Here is a 16,065-nt window from a genome sequence, read left to right as displayed (position 1 = left end):
GTGGTATCCGTAGTATCATAAAGCTCGTTTTATACAATAAAAAATATATCATTTTATTTATTCTAATTTAGAAAAACTCCTATAACTTGTGTATATCAATTACTTATGTATGCTACATATAAGTATTTTGTTCTCAAACTAAAGAGGAAACAAATTGAAGGAAAAACAAAGGGAGTCGACATTTAATTCCGATTCTGATGGAACATAGCAAGGCATGCCGCATGTTTTTATTTAAATTTATATGATCCTCCCTTTTACTTAAACCAAAATATGCACCCTTGCAGTGAGAGCAGCAACATGAAACACATCAAATGTGAAGAGTACAATACTCTTTTTAAGGGTTTCACCTTCGTATTGCGTGATTCGCATACAAAATACTGCAATTTGAAATATTGTACTTTTTTATTTGAGTATAAAAATTTATGGTGAGTGAGATAATTTCTAGATTAACGAAAAAACACGAACATTGGGAAAATATCGTATACATTTTTTACAGTAAGAAGAACAAAAATCCGACGAACATGTCCCGAGGTAACGACTAAAGCCACTGAATGACATTGCAACGGCAATCCTGAAATGAGTTAGCTACCAAATGAGAGAGGACTGAAACTGATTGTAAGACATTTGTCATTGGCCTGTATGGCATAAAATATGTTTCCTTTTCTTTAGATCTCTGAAACTAAGATGACGAAAAAAAATTTTGTTATTCCGACAATTTTTCCTACTTTCCATTTTATTGAACGTATGAAAATGTATCAAACTGGGTGTTTTACTACAACTTAATTAGGAAACCAGCACCTTGACACGATTTCAAATATACACGTCAAACTTTTTGTAAACCCGCGAATGTATAATGAGGCCCTCAAAACGGGAAATTGCCCGAGGGATATTTTTATCGCACGCCCTACAAAATACTAAAAATACCCGCTGATTTATCGACTTTTTGCCCGTATAACATGTGTGTGTAAAACAATTTAATGAAATATTAATTTTTGTAGCGACCGCAAGATTGCCGTGCTTAACTTCGGCCTCCATGAAAAATAATGGAGCCCTGTAAGCAACCGTCTGGTATGCGAGAGAGTTATAGTATTTTTTTCTGAGCAGAGGCGGACCTATTTTAAAAGCCTTTTTTTCGTCACGAAGAGTATGTCCAAGCCTTGAAGATATAGGTTGGAAGGAAAAACGTCACAAAATAAGATTGAGCGTAATTTGAATACAAACATAATTTTCTCGATTTTGCTATTATTTTTTCCTTAGACAAAACATTCAAATTTAAGAAACACGAGTCAAAGGTTAAGTACTGGCAACACCACTGATTGCTCTAGAATCCTGGCACAATGCGTGTTTGTCTGGCATCTGATAACTATGATACATGAGTTTTTCATATCTTTCGACGGACCAAAATAAATATTCCTTTTTCTGCGTCCTGATTGGCCGTATCATAGCTACAAGGTGCTTTATTACCTACTAACAATTACTTAATGAAACGGAGCTCTTGTATATTCGTGTCTCGTTCACCGCTAATTATAATATGCCATGGTAATAATTATATTTGTCTCGCTACACCATGCATGGTTTATTAATGGAAAATATAGTTAAAGTATAAGTCCGTAACAGTTTTGGTGTGAATTCAAAGGAAGTTTCAAATGGCGGTTTTAATTCAAGTCAAATTTGTACTCCCCTTTGATATAATATTATTTGATGCACACATGTTTGCCTTTTTGGGAAATTAAATGGACAATTTTCTTATATGTTCGCGCTTTTTGCCACTTGCATAATAAATCTATAACCTGGCAATAAAAAAAAGCCACAATGCATATTAAATTTTGTAAATATATTCAAATTTACATGGGACGAACTTTCAAATTCTTTCCTCCAAAACAGTTTTGATCACCATCTAGCAATAGCTCTCGTCCTCGTCATTGAATGGGATTAAGTATATAAACGGAATTTGATTGCTTTTTGGGCTAATTCTTTCTTGATTGAATTGATGGCGGTAGAACCAAGATAGCAAGCATAATATTCTCGCATTTTCGCAATGAGTTTATGCGCCTTTGAAAGCTATATCTTAAATAATTTGTCGCTTTAATGAGTAACGAATTAAAAAATAAAAGATCTAAAAACCCTGATGATATTCTGGGCCTCTCGTTGAAAAGAATAATCCCTTTTATTGTGAATCTTTTGAGTTTCTTGGTAAACAAATAATTTACAAGTGACTGCTTTCTACAGTCTCTTAAAACTATTAAAATTACCCCGTTGTATAAAATCGGAGTAACAGGCTCTTAGAAAATTATAGACGGATTTCCGTAAGATGAGGCCTTTGAAAAGTATTTGAACAATGTTCTTTTTGAAGAGATTAATATCTCTTGAAAAGTAAGAACGTCATTATTTCAAAGCAGTTCCGATTTCATATGAACCGATCGACCTCTGATGAGGTTGACTGTTTTTTGAGCTGAATAACAGAAATTTTGGAACCAGATAAGTGGAGCCATTTCTCACCTCACCAAGGCATTTGACTCATCATTGATGCCTTGTCGAGAATTTGTTGGACTATGGTGTAATTTCAACGTTTCTAAGACATCGGATTAGTATGTGAGCCTCACTTATGAAAATAGCTGGAATAAGGCCATTGCTACATTTGAGGTAGCCAAAATTGATATTGGAGAAACTGGGGCTCTTACTACGTTTTCTGTGTCACAAAATGATATAATAAATATATTTAACAATAACATCATTGCAAGTTTTTATGCTGATGATACTTCATTGACATTTTCAGGTTCTAACCGAACTTGGAACATAAATGTGATAGCCATCTCGCGCTTGTTAATTAGTGGTCAAGTGTAAACACTTTAGATCTCAACATCGCTACAACTAATTATGTACAATTTAATAATAGAGTAAGTAGAACAAACTCTGAATCAACTCTTACTTATCTATAATGTGCAAGTTGCATGTCGAATAAGGTAGGGAATACTGCTTTAGGGTTCATTGTCTGCAGACGCTTAAGTTTTTGTTCAGCAGAAGATGACTAATTGATTAATTTCAGCACAGTGTTAATTATAGAATTTCTTATTTTTATACCTGAACTAACCTGAACTTTATAAATGTTAAAGAATCGCTTCAGTAAAAAGAAATCAATTCTGAAACTAAAAAAAACTGGAAAATTTCTTATAAGCAAACTAGGAAAAGCTTCTAAACAGGAACATTTTCTCTATAATTTGGAATGTTGGGACTGAAACTTGCCATACACATAGGTACATAATATTTCCTAATACAGGTGCGCGCGCAACCCACTCCAATACCATTTTTTATTAATGGAAACGATTATCTTGGGAATATATAGAGAAACTATATTTACAAGTAGGTCTCACGCAACGTCATGCGGCCCGTAACGAATCTAAAAGTCATCAGAATGAATTATTTAATGACGGCGAGGAATCACTCGAGGGAAAATTTCGCTATACCTAAGAGAGTTAAATACTGGCGTAAAGTAGCAACTGATACTATCATGGAAGCTTTTATTTTCCATGAAAGTACGTTTCGCCTTAATTTCCGGTGGGAAGGCAGCGGGACCCTCAATTTATTCGCCGAAAACCACCACCTCCCCTAAAGTGCAACCAAGCCAAATATATCATCGTTATCTCGAAAAACGCTGCACAATGATGACGTCGGTCTTGCTATAATGTGTGTCTAAGGTATTGGTTTTTTTAGACATTATCCCGATCAGAGGGGAGAAAAGACCACATTGTTATTTGTTACTTACACAAACCACCCCTAATAATTGGATGAAGGGAGGGAGTGAGATGACGAATCGAAAATTGAAATTTCTAACTGGGAAACTATGTAGGATTTGTTGATTATACAATAAAGTAGCCTTTCTATAAAGTATTTAGAGAAAAAAAATTGAATTACCACATATCAAACATAAAATCAATTACATAAACTTCAGAAGGCAATTTAAACTTTATCAAAAATAGATAAAATTTATTCAGTCAATAAAGATTTTTCTTTTTCGAGTTTCTATCGTGAACTTCCATGTTTCTGTCTAAATTAAAATGGCAAATTCATGTGTTTTTAAGGGAACTTGGGTGATAAAATAACATTTAAGTCATGAACGTAAAACATCCCTGAAGGAAGTAACAATTTTGTAAAAAAAAAGCAAAAGTTCGCCTTTTTATATGCTTTATTTTCGGATTTCGCTTGAACGTCTATGTGTTCTGCAGCATGAAATCCTCTGAATCAAGGTTTATAAAGACTCAAACCTGACGGCACGAAAATAAAATTGAATTCAATTTCAACCGAAATAGTAAAAAAAAAAGGAGAGTTTGATTAATTTTTTTGGGTATTTTAATTTCTTTGGATTCCCTTTTTCTGAGCGTACACAGACGTTCCTCAATTAAATTGGCAAAATCCATATTAAATTTATGTTAAAAGATGTCAGCATTAGTAAACTTAACAATAACTCATTCTTTTTGGCTTTCTGTGTTTAATGTTATTTATGCTCAAAGTAATGTTATCGTTTTCTGATAAAGATGTTAGCACCGAAATTTCTACAATTGAAATAAATGGGTCTGAAGAATTATATTCTCCTTATTTAACAAAGGACTACCGAAAACTCATAATATAATGTGATATATGCATACTCCAAGAATGCCATAACGTGTCAACATAGTAAACATTAATTCATATTGTGTAAATTCAAATCTTTCAAAGAAAGCCAAAATTTGCTTGCAAAGAGATTTTTACTTATTTGAATTTTCTTTTTATGCTTATTCTTAAACTAAATTGATGGAAGTCTAATAAGAGGGACGAAAATTCGTTCATTATCCATCGATAGTTTTGGGAAATTTGCACGTATACAAAATAAGCTAAAAAAAGAGCACGCGTCTCTTTTCAACTCAAACTGCTTTGGTGTAAATTTGTCATAAATGTAAAGTAATATTATTTTTTCGGATTTTCTTTCTTCATAAGCACAACATAAATTTGCTTAATGGCTAATATTACCAATACTGCTGACTGTATCAAAAATAATAGTTCGAAAACCTATCGAAAAACTGTGAGGTATTTTGCAAAAAGAATTTATAGATCGGTACCCAAGGAACAGTTAAATGACTTCATTTATTAATTTTCAAACATTAAAATTAATCACTTTTTCTTTCATTAAGACACATAATTCTCATAAATATAACACTTAGAATAATTATTATAAGTAAGGACCATATTTATGTAATGATTCAGCATGTCTATTATATCTCCAGGGGCACTAGAGAGCGTCGATATATCATTTGCCATTATCAATATGTCCAGCAGGAGTCAGACCATCCCCTATAAATTGAGTGGCAGGGAAAACCCATTGCCCTAAGAACAGTGGCGTGTAAAATTCCATTAGAAATGAAAATAAATATTATTCACTTAAGTCAGTTTAACTTGTTCTGTGTCTTGTGGTTAATGTACGATTGTAGAAAATTTTCAGTTTTAGAAATCAAAGGCGAATGGATAGAAAGTTAGAAAAAGAGAGAATTATGGTATACAGGGTGTACATAAAGTACGGACTAAATTTATTACGTATAAAGTTACATATGTATATATTTTTTTAATCCTCTCTCGTATACATTTATTTGAGGATTTTTCTACATAAGCGCGAAAAAAAGTAAACCATAAGAAAGAAACTGCGCCATTAGATGTTGTTTAAAATGAATTTCCCTAAATACTGCATAAAATTTTGACTTTTCTGAAGACGCTAATTCCTAACCTCTAACACACTTAGGGTTTTAACCACGTAACTGAGGAACACGAACCGCGTGAAAAAAAAAAGAATTTCAAATTTTTAACAAAATTATGTGTGTGAACACTAAAAATGAAAAAAAAGGGAAAACAATCAATTTAAAATGGTCACTAACGCAATTTCTCCTTTCTGACTTACTCTGTACATTTCACTTTTATGTAGCATAAATAAAAATAAAAATAGACATCTAAAACGACTTTGTTTAACATGTTACCCAATTTAATATAAACAAATTTATACTCTATTTGATGCGAATACTGTAAATTTTGTTTCTTTAAAATCAAAATTTATGAGCTTATTTTCAAATTACATGTTCCCAAATTGTGATTTTTGCAATGCCCTATTTACCAATTTTTCCACTGTTGCCAATAACATCCAACCTACCAATTAAAATCCTCATATAGGCCAAAGAATTTACAGCCCTTTTGGCCATATAACACGTGACTATTTCGTTTTTAATCCCATTCGAAATGAGCAAAACCGTGTGACTGGCCCGAGGATGCTTAAAAGCTTTATAGTGATCGTCACGTTGGCTGCAATAAAACGAAATAGGCTTTAGGGGTCGAAACAATTGCTGATGGAATTATTGACCGCATTATTAGATCCACAACCGCGAAACAAAACCCATTGGTCGCTTATGTCATTACCGTCATCCCTTGGCGATCCTTCTGATGGATAAATGTGATAATGTGTAATTAAATCAAGATTTAATTATTTATCATTGGGGTCATTTGGAGGAATGCAAACGAAAATGAAATTGTGACGATGTTCTGAAAGAATTTTGTTTGTGGAAATCATTTTAATGAATAGATTCACGTTTATAAATCGATTAAAGCTAATTTTCCTTAGTCATCAATCATTCAATCTAAAGCTGGGCGTAACTGAAGCAAATCTTCAAAAGGATACAATTAGAAAGATGAGATTACACGTTTCTCAAGAGGGATTAATATATAAATTATTTGTATGCGTTCATTTCCGTCACTGTACAATTATCCATCACCGTTGTATATATCGTTGCATATTGTAATAATATGGTCAAAAAATTCCACCTACTTATTATATTTGTCTTAGGAGGTATAGAAATTTCAGTGCAGGATGAAGAAAGTCCCTATCGGTTACCAAAAAATATAGTTCCAACTAACTATGATCTTAATTTGTATTTTCCGGGTATGTCAGAAATAATTTGTTATTTCCATATCTCTATTTTTTCTTTATGTTTTAGCTTTCGATTTGGAGATAACTCGTCACACTTTTTCAGGAAGTGTGACCATGTCTTTATCAGTAGTACGAAATACTACTTCACTAAGTTTTCATGCCTCTAGTGAGTACATTTCCATCCTCCAAATAAAAATAGATGGAACGTTAGTGAAGAATGAGGATTATGCTGTAAACTCTCTCACAGATATACTAACCATTGAAAATCTCGCATTGGAGGAAAACCAAACACTCAAAGTTACTATAGATTATGATGGCACCATTAGCACCACTGATAATTATGGTAATCTTAAGTTCAGTAATTATGCAGGGCGTTCAGAAAGTCGGGTGTAATATTTTAATTATGTATTTTAAACCAAACTAATACTTTAGCGCTCTATTTAAACCATATTTCAGAAGAGCTTCCTTCCAGAAGTACTTATAGTGTGTTACGTTTCAAATTTTTTTTTAGGTATATTGAAAGATAAATCAAAGATATTCGAGATAAGTTAAAGATTTGACCATACACTATTCTTTAGCAAATACAAAGATAACATATTTATAACACCTTGTAAAAGTTCTTAAACATAATTTTTTTCCAGGTATCTATTTGAGTTCCTATACAAAGAGCAATGGTAGCACTAGTTCCTTACTGGCCACGCAATTTCAGGCTACATACGCCCGCAGGGCTTTCCCTTGCTTCGATGAACCCTCTTTTAAAGCAACCTTCGACGTCTCCATTACTTATTATAGTGACGCATTTCTAAATGTACATGTGTTATTCAACACCAAAGAAAAGAATAGAACTTCAACAAATTTACCATTCATGTATGATGCTAAGAATACAGTTGTAAAGTTTAAAACCACCCCTATGATGTCCACATATTTGCTGGCCTTTATCATATCAGATTTCACATTTACAACCTCAAATGAGAGTAAGTTACTTTAAAACATTTAGACCCTCCAAGAGTTTTCATGTTTTTATGTTGGTTTTTAGGTTCTGATTATAAAGTTTGGTCCAGAGATGATTTGGCATCGAAACGAGCTTATGCAGTGGACATAGGTCCTAAATTATTGGAAGCTTTGAATGGTTACACAGGAATGGAATATAGTTCACAGATATCCAAGCTGGACCAAGTGGCGTTGCCAGATTTTACTACAGAAGCCATGGAGAATTGGGGATTAATCACCTATAGGTTAATATTACACCTAACTACCAAGGAAGTTATTCATATAAAATACGAAATATTGACAAGTCATTGGTTATTTTTTTAATTTTATCAGAAATTATCTTTTAAGAAAAGTTGCTAATCTTTTGAGCTGGTTACTAAAAAAGTTTCAGTACTGCTTTTTTAGGGAGAGATCACTTCTCTGGGACCCTGAGAACACTGATGATAAATTCAAGCAAACTATAGTCACTGCAATGGCCCATCAAATGGCCCATCAATGGTTTGGGAATCTCATCACTTGCGAATGGTGGTCAGAAACATTTATTAACGAAGGATTTGCCACTTATTTTCAATATTTTATTCCTCATCAGGTACACTAGGAACAAAATTCTCTAACGGTATCTAATTAAATATAATAGGTAAAACCTACTTGGCAACTGGACACACAGTTCATAGTCAACATCGTTCAGCCAAGCCTGGAAGTAGATTCCATGGAAAACTCCCAACCTTTGAAATTTGAAGCCAATACTCCCCAAGAGATAAGCTCCAAATTTGGAGCTATCAGCTATTATAAAGGTGGTAGCTTATTAAGAATGCTAGAGCAAGTGATGGGTAAAACCATCTTCAAGCAAGCTATCCAAGAATATATCCATACATCTTCGTATGTTAATATGAAAGGTATAACGACTTTGAAATGACTACTTTATTATGTGTTTTAGATTGCAGCATTCTACTGTAAACTCAGTTCAGCTACTGCAATTCTTGGGGAGCAAAATTAATCAACAAATCTCGTATTTACCTTATAAACAAACGTTGTCTGATGTGATGCAAAACTGGATAGAATTACCTGGATATCCGCTTTTGAATGTGCGACTCGATGGCCAAGAGCTTATAATCACTCAGGTTAGTTTAAATGTTGTAAGTGCTCATCAAAAATGTACTCAATTAGATGAAATCATTAGCTGGTTGTAATCTTTCTCAACCTCTAAATATGTGCAAAATAACCATTTGGGACTTGGAGAAACATCTTATGGAGACTCAAAGTTATTAAAATATAATTGTCATTTGGAGTATCTCAGAATTTTGTCTTAGTCTTTTTAATTACAAGTAGGCATTAAAAAAGTGTATATATGATATACATATATAATAAATATACATATATGTATATTTATTTATATATTATATATATTATATATGTATATAACCAGTAAAATGGCTCAAAAAAGTTACCACATCACTGCAAGAAGACAGTCCTCTGTCTGAATTACAAAAATATTTAAAAGTTTATTTGCATTGTCTTTGTAGGAAAGATTTCTGCTTTCAGGAAAAGACCTTTCCTCCAAATGGTATGTTCCTATAAGTTATGTGGAATCGAAGAGTGAAACCAAGTTTCAAATAGCTCTAACTAGTGGTTGGTTAGTGCCTGCTCTTAACGAACTTAAACTAACTATGGAATATAATAACACTTGGGTTTTGGTGAACACATTTCAGACTGGTAAGTTAAAAAAAAATCTTAAGAATTGGCAATAAAGAGACCATTCCTATCAGGATATTATAGAGTAAACTACGAATCAAGCCTCTGGAAGGGACTTTCAGATGCTCTTGCAAAATCCAACTTTGATGGAATAATCGAGTCGAATAGGGCACAGATCGTTGACGATAGTTTCAACATTGCGAAAATCAACAAACTAAGTTACACAGAAGTCTTCGAGATCGTTGATTTCCTCAAAAACGATGTGTCGTACTTTCCATGGGTGCCCGCTTTCAATGGGTTCCAATACCTTTTGCTAAGAACTCCTAGTGGAAATTTAAAAACTAAGCTTCAGGTATAACTAGATATTCAATCTGTGTCCATATTCTCTTTAAAAATCTCCTCAGGAGCATATCCTTGAGTTGATGACCAGACTCTACAAATCAGCCCCAATTAACCAAATCAAAGAAGACCACATTCAGATCTTAACTCAAGCACTGGCCAGCTCTTGGGCTTGTTATTTGGGTGATTCTAGTTGCGTCAATGATGTCACAACGATTTTTGCTTCTATTCATTCTTTGGGCACAAAGTAAACTTCAATTTATTATACCCTAACACATAGCAGATAATTACTTCATTTACAGACCCCATAAGAACATCAGAAATATCGTCTATTGCAACGGTATCAGACATAGCATCAACAGTGAAGATTTCAATTACTTGTGGCAACTTTACGATGATACTGAAGACTCGAATGAAAGAGCGATCATACTAAAGGCTCTTGGGTGTTCTAGGAACGTGGAAGATCTCGAAAAGTTCGAAATTTTAAAATCGTTAAATAATTGACCAACCATTTCTTTGTAGAATACTTCTAGATACTCTAAAAAACGATTCAATGATTAGATCTCAAGATGTTGCTGCAACTTTCACAGCAGTCTATAGTGGGTCTGATCAGGGCGTGGAGGTGGCTTTAGAATTTCTTGTTAAGAATTTTAAAGGGATTATGAAGAAATATTCATCTATAAGCACTCGGACGACTGTGATTATCGGCATTGCCTCACGATTGAATACTGAGGAGCAAATTGAGAAGGTAATGATATAATTGATGCAATAGTAATTCCTGAGTAGATAATTGCAGTTTAAATCGCTAATTTCCACGAGTTCAGAGTTCCAAACAGATATGAAGAAATTAGGCCACGAAGCTTTAGAGTTGACTCAATCCAACTTGGATTGGATTAAAGCTCATCAGAAAGATTTAGAGGAATATTTCGGAATTAATGATGAAAATTACGATAATAATCCTGAAAATACAGGAGCTGCTCCTAAAATTGCTAGTACTATTTTTTCAACTTTATTGACTGTGATTGTAATCATAATTATTTAGAGAACTTGTGTATCCACAAATCTATCTGTAAATACATTTCCATTTGTAAAGCATATTTAGGGCACTGAGAGTCCTTTAATAACAATTAAGCTTCCAATAAAATAAAAATAATGGAAGCGGTATAATTGGTTGTATTTAAACGCAGGGACTTTACCAATCATTCGAGTTCGATTTTGAAAGAAATTAGCCAGTAACCCAATTATTACAGTTGCTTCGTTGTGTTATTGATTAGCAGCAATGTTCAATATGTAAATTTTATATTCATCAAGAATAATATGCAGGCAATGATGCAAGCCTCGTCATGTAACATGGTAACGACGAAATTGTAGTAATTAAAATGTAAATAATTTAAATTTTTCAAATTTTGTTGTTTCTCTAGTGGGAAATTTTCCTATGAAAAAAGTGCCTTAACAATGTTTTCTTTAATCGCTTTCCAATATACAGTTGTTGTTTTAATTCCAAAAAATAAAAATTGTATTTGTTTTTTTTCTAAATACCCCTTCCATTCTCAGGCACAAAGTTGAGGTATCCTGAATATAGACATAAATATTATAAACTATTCCGTTTTTATTGGAAGCTACTGACGGGTAGAGGTATTGGTTTCACGTTGCTGCGCTCTATTTTTAAAAAGCAATTGGGTCTGTGATATTTCACGAAACCAGCGCTTCAATTGTTAATCAAAGCCCAGCTATTGAATCGTAATTTTCCGATTTGAGTTTATGACATTCTGAACAAAGCCATATCCGTATTGGCCTTCTAATATAACCATGTCTGAAAATTCCGGAAAATTCTCTTAAAAGCTATTTAATTTCCTCGAACTATTTTCCTACAGACAAGGGATTAGTTTGCTCCACTAAGCATCCAGGACGCCATCGCCAGGGCATCCAGGAACAAAAAAGAAAATATTCATTGTGATATTCCCGCATTTAATCGAGCACTCGGAGATGATTATTCGGCTTTCAACGTAATTTATCAACTTAACAAAGCGGGAAGACAGCTGGCAAGAGTATAATGTAACGCTTCACTAACACTTCACATCTCCGAAGGACTAATTTTGCCGGAAAACGACTTTTAAGGCTCTTTTCTCTATGCCTAGCGAAAATGTTGTTCTTGATAAAAATTTTAGGTGGCAAGAATTAGCCCCCGTACTAGTGCTACAAATTCTCTTAATAAATGTGGTGTTTTGGCTGCGGCAATCCAGAACACACATGCAACATGACGGCCTTATCAGACCCTTATTTATAGACCTTATCTCGGAAATTTGCATGGATTTCATTCGGAATGGCAACTTATTGCGATTGGGGACAGTAATGGTGTTGCCTGCATAAATAATTCGAGTGCAGCTATAATATTATGTAAGTTTCAACAGGGCATAAAGCTAATTATAACAGAAGTAATCCTTTAGGGTTCATGCAACAACTTGCGATAAACCAATCTGTGAATTAATAAATCACTTTAAAACAAGACCTTCGGTTTGGATATAGTCGCGTATGTGTTTTGCATGTAAATCGGTTTTATTTTCGTGTCAACACTGACTTGGAAGGAGTAAACGAGTAAAAGCAGGCAACCATGTCTCTTGCAAATTTCAATTTTGACTGATTGCCGAAGGGAAAGCCGCAATTATGGATTCTTATCGAGAAAGTTCAGGTTGTTTGCATTGCCAGTCAGCTCAGGGAATTTCCGACTTTTGCGCTCCTGATTTGGGCAAACTTGCGTTTAACGTTTCGATTAAAAAGTTTTACTTTTTTGCCCTGTCGGGACTTGAAATGCCATTCAGAAGTGGCTTTCGTGCCAGTAAAAACCGGCAATTTTTGTTTCAAAATCGTGTCGGATGACGGACAGCTTAAAGCGCACCGCTTCCTTCAGATCAACACTTGATGCATAAAAAATCCTCCCCTTTACAGGGGGACAATTTGAAACAATAAACTCCACAGTGAACAACTACAAGCTTCTTCACGCCTCTGAAGGGCGGCTACGTCATAAATCACACCGCCCTTCGAGCAATATTAATAAATGATAAATGGTCTGCTTCAGAGAGGCCTGGCTATTATCTGAGGGACGACTTGGGGCAGTCAAAAGTCAGGTAGTTTATTAATTGAGAAAATGAGGGATTGGTCACGGCTATAGATTATAGATCGTAGATAGGGTTTTTGAATGTTATACGGGAAGCTATGTGTTACCTAAATTTAAATTCAAGTTCGAATTTTCAAGCTTTTCTTTCAAGTCGTTTTTCAGTATTTTTCATTCATTCAAAAAATGAATCACTCTGTTTTTCAAATATTGGCACAATATTTGAGGTAATTGAAGATTTGATTTAAAAAATGTAATTTAAATTTTAACATCCTGCATCTCGAAAACGAAGACTTTACTATTTACACGAAAAAATGACTTAATTTTTGTCCAAAGAATTCACCCTTATTTCTTTTCTTTTTTTCATCTTGTTTTAAATTCAGTGTGTCGTTGTGCGACACGCCTTACGTACTATGCTTTTACGTTAGTTTTCAAGTTTTTGGAAGTTTAAACTCCCGGGAGAAAGGAAAAGAAAACAAATCCTGCATTTTTCCGTATTCTGGACCCACTAAAGTACATTTTCATGATCCACATTCCCAAATAAACGAAGTAATAATATCCCCAACCCTCCCTATTAGTAGCAGATGACTTCGTGGCAATAACCCCGCAATATTTTCCTTTTATTCGGCCATTTCATGAGAAGACGTAATAAGTGTCCTGCAAAAGGGCTAATGCGTCTGACAACCCAAATTACACTTCGATAAGGAGGGGGAGCTGGAAGTACCATTATTCACGCTACATTCGTAACAAAAATCATTAGTTCTATATACAATTGCGTGTATAAAATGACTCCAACTGCACATTTTAATTGGCTACAGCTTGCGGTTTGACGGGGAAATCCCTAGGGATACCGCCACCGACTTAAATTAAGAAAAGTTTAAGATCATCGGCAAATATTTGAACTCCCTTAATTCATCCCGAAAACCCTTTTCCTTCATTAAGGAGGCTTTAAATTATTAAAGGACGTCGATTGCTTTAAGTGCGGGCTTAAGTGCTGTGCCCTTATTATGCCTTGAGACTCGTCCATTATTAAGAAGAGTCAAGGGTTATTTTTTCGCAAGATGATGATGAGAAAACCGTTTCAAATTTTGAAACAACAAATGGACAATAATGGGGCTAGTTTACCCACAATGGATACCTCGTAGCTATTTGTGTAATGGATCTATTATTGGACAGTTTTTGCGGTTTATTGAAACGCCGTTAAATTCGAATGCAAAATGAAACAATGCTTGGATAATGAAGGCTATTGTCAGAGTAATGGGATTTGGATTTAATTAGGGGACTTTTCTATTGTATTACGTATGTCGGTTTAGTAAGATTACTTTGTTGAGAGAAATGATTGTTCCACAAATTGTTATTGTCAAATTATCCAATATCTGTTTCTGTATCTTTCTCTCTTTCTCGCTCTCTCTCTCGCATACACACACACACAAACATAGCCATTTATATTTATTAAGCTTCTTCTTGGTCTGCCTCAAAATTGTTTTGAGACAGTACAGATTTATCTATTGAATACTTCAATATATTTTCGGTACTTCAAATTATTAAATTTTCTTCAGGGAATATATAAATAAACAAATCTCAATCAATTTCCAATGAGTTCTCTTTTGACTTTGAATTACTTCAAACACGGGGTAAATAATAGTTTCAGTTTCCACACTTCCAGATTGTAATTATCCATCAGTGGCGGGTTATTAAAGATAAGCGTTCCTTAGGGCCATAATTCGCGCCATGTCTAACACCCAATATCCGGTACAGTTGTACCCGGGAGCGTGCCATAGATTACCACGGAGCCCCTGAAGCGACACGGTCTAATAAGGGGGCTGATTTGGCCCCTTTTCGGAAGTCCGCGGGGTGCGAATGTCAGCGACACGAGGAAGTTCTTCGCTAGTTGTCACCCAAGCGTAAGTTGGACTATTTGGAACACAGAGGCGTAGAGGTAGACGCGAAAGAAGACGAAACATGGATATTTCTCTGTCAAGTGAGAATTTGGAACCCTGAAACTCGAAATTTTGAAATGATAAAATACATAGAGGTTTGAAATTTCTATTTTTCATTCTGGTATTAAGATGTTCAATCAAGTGGTACAAACACATATATAAATGATTAAAACTAGACAAAAATTTATAATTTTTTTTAGATTCTTCAAGACGTCAGAACGCATTAAGGGAAGAATCTGCAAAACACTTTTCCCTTGAGATTCATAAAACAATTTATTTATCATTTACCTGTAATACATTTATTGCTTTTAACGCTTATATTGCATTCCTAAAGCGAAGCCTCTCCTATCTACACACCCCTAGTAAAATAAAACACACAACTTTACTCCCCCTGTACTATCACTTTTAATCGTAAAACCGCCTTTTTTCAGACACTAATTCTCATCTAAGATATATCGCATTAAAAATACATCAGTCCTTGCTTTTTTCGTTCTCTTTTTGGGAGAAAATTATATTTATTATCCACTTTAGGAGACGAGGAGGTTCACAAGATTTTTATAGGGGAGGTTTCCTAACTCCCAAGCATTTGTACATGGACTAAACAGACAGCTTCATCTGAAAACCACCAACCACGAGTCCCTTAACGAATTTATAGCTATCTGGGATTTATGGCACTTTTATGCCCGAACTGAATGTTTTTTCATTATAAGCGCACCCCGGCATAAATCATACAGCCTGTCTGGCATGGATTAGAATTCGGGATAGATCTTTTATATACCATATGTGTGTGTGTTATTTTTGCGACACAAAAATTAACGGCAAGAAAAACTCGTCTGGATACGAGTATATCCCAGATCTGGCACGATGATGGATAGGGGTTTCTCCATCGGTTTGTTGGGAAGTAAAGGCAGTGGTGTTATTTTTTTGTAGGTTGATGTATCTATTCCACTTGATATTTATATCCAGTTTTGTCCAGTAATAATTAGTCTGACAAACGCATTCAATGTTTCATTTAGGAGTGGTCAATAAAGGGAGAGTTTTGTTTGTTTTTA

General features: G+C 34.3%; 1 protein-coding gene across 1 annotated transcript; it reads left to right on the top strand.

Annotated features, from left to right (window-relative positions):
- The first annotated feature begins 6,816 nt into the window (after nucleotides 1–6,816).
- LOC136412964 (aminopeptidase N-like) lies at nucleotides 6,817–11,357 on the top strand. The gene is made up of 13 exons (XM_066396245.1): nucleotides 6,817–6,952; nucleotides 7,008–7,283; nucleotides 7,582–7,914; nucleotides 7,977–8,175; nucleotides 8,336–8,519; nucleotides 8,568–8,809; nucleotides 8,868–9,051; nucleotides 9,454–9,643; nucleotides 9,697–9,974; nucleotides 10,027–10,208; nucleotides 10,264–10,434; nucleotides 10,484–10,709; nucleotides 10,758–11,357. The coding sequence occupies exons 1-13, from the start codon at nucleotides 6,817–6,819 to the stop codon at nucleotides 11,001–11,003; spliced, it is 2,847 nt and encodes a 948-aa protein (XP_066252342.1). The 3' UTR covers nucleotides 11,004–11,357.
- The last annotated feature ends 4,708 nt before the right edge of the window (nucleotides 11,358–16,065 follow it).

This window comes from Euwallacea similis, chromosome 1 (assembly GCF_039881205.1).
Source record: "Euwallacea similis isolate ESF13 chromosome 1, ESF131.1, whole genome shotgun sequence".
NCBI classification, from domain to species: Eukaryota; Metazoa; Arthropoda; class Insecta; order Coleoptera; family Curculionidae; genus Euwallacea; species Euwallacea similis.
The sequence above is the reverse complement of the archived record's forward strand: the minus strand, read 5'-3'. Positions and strand labels throughout refer to the sequence as shown.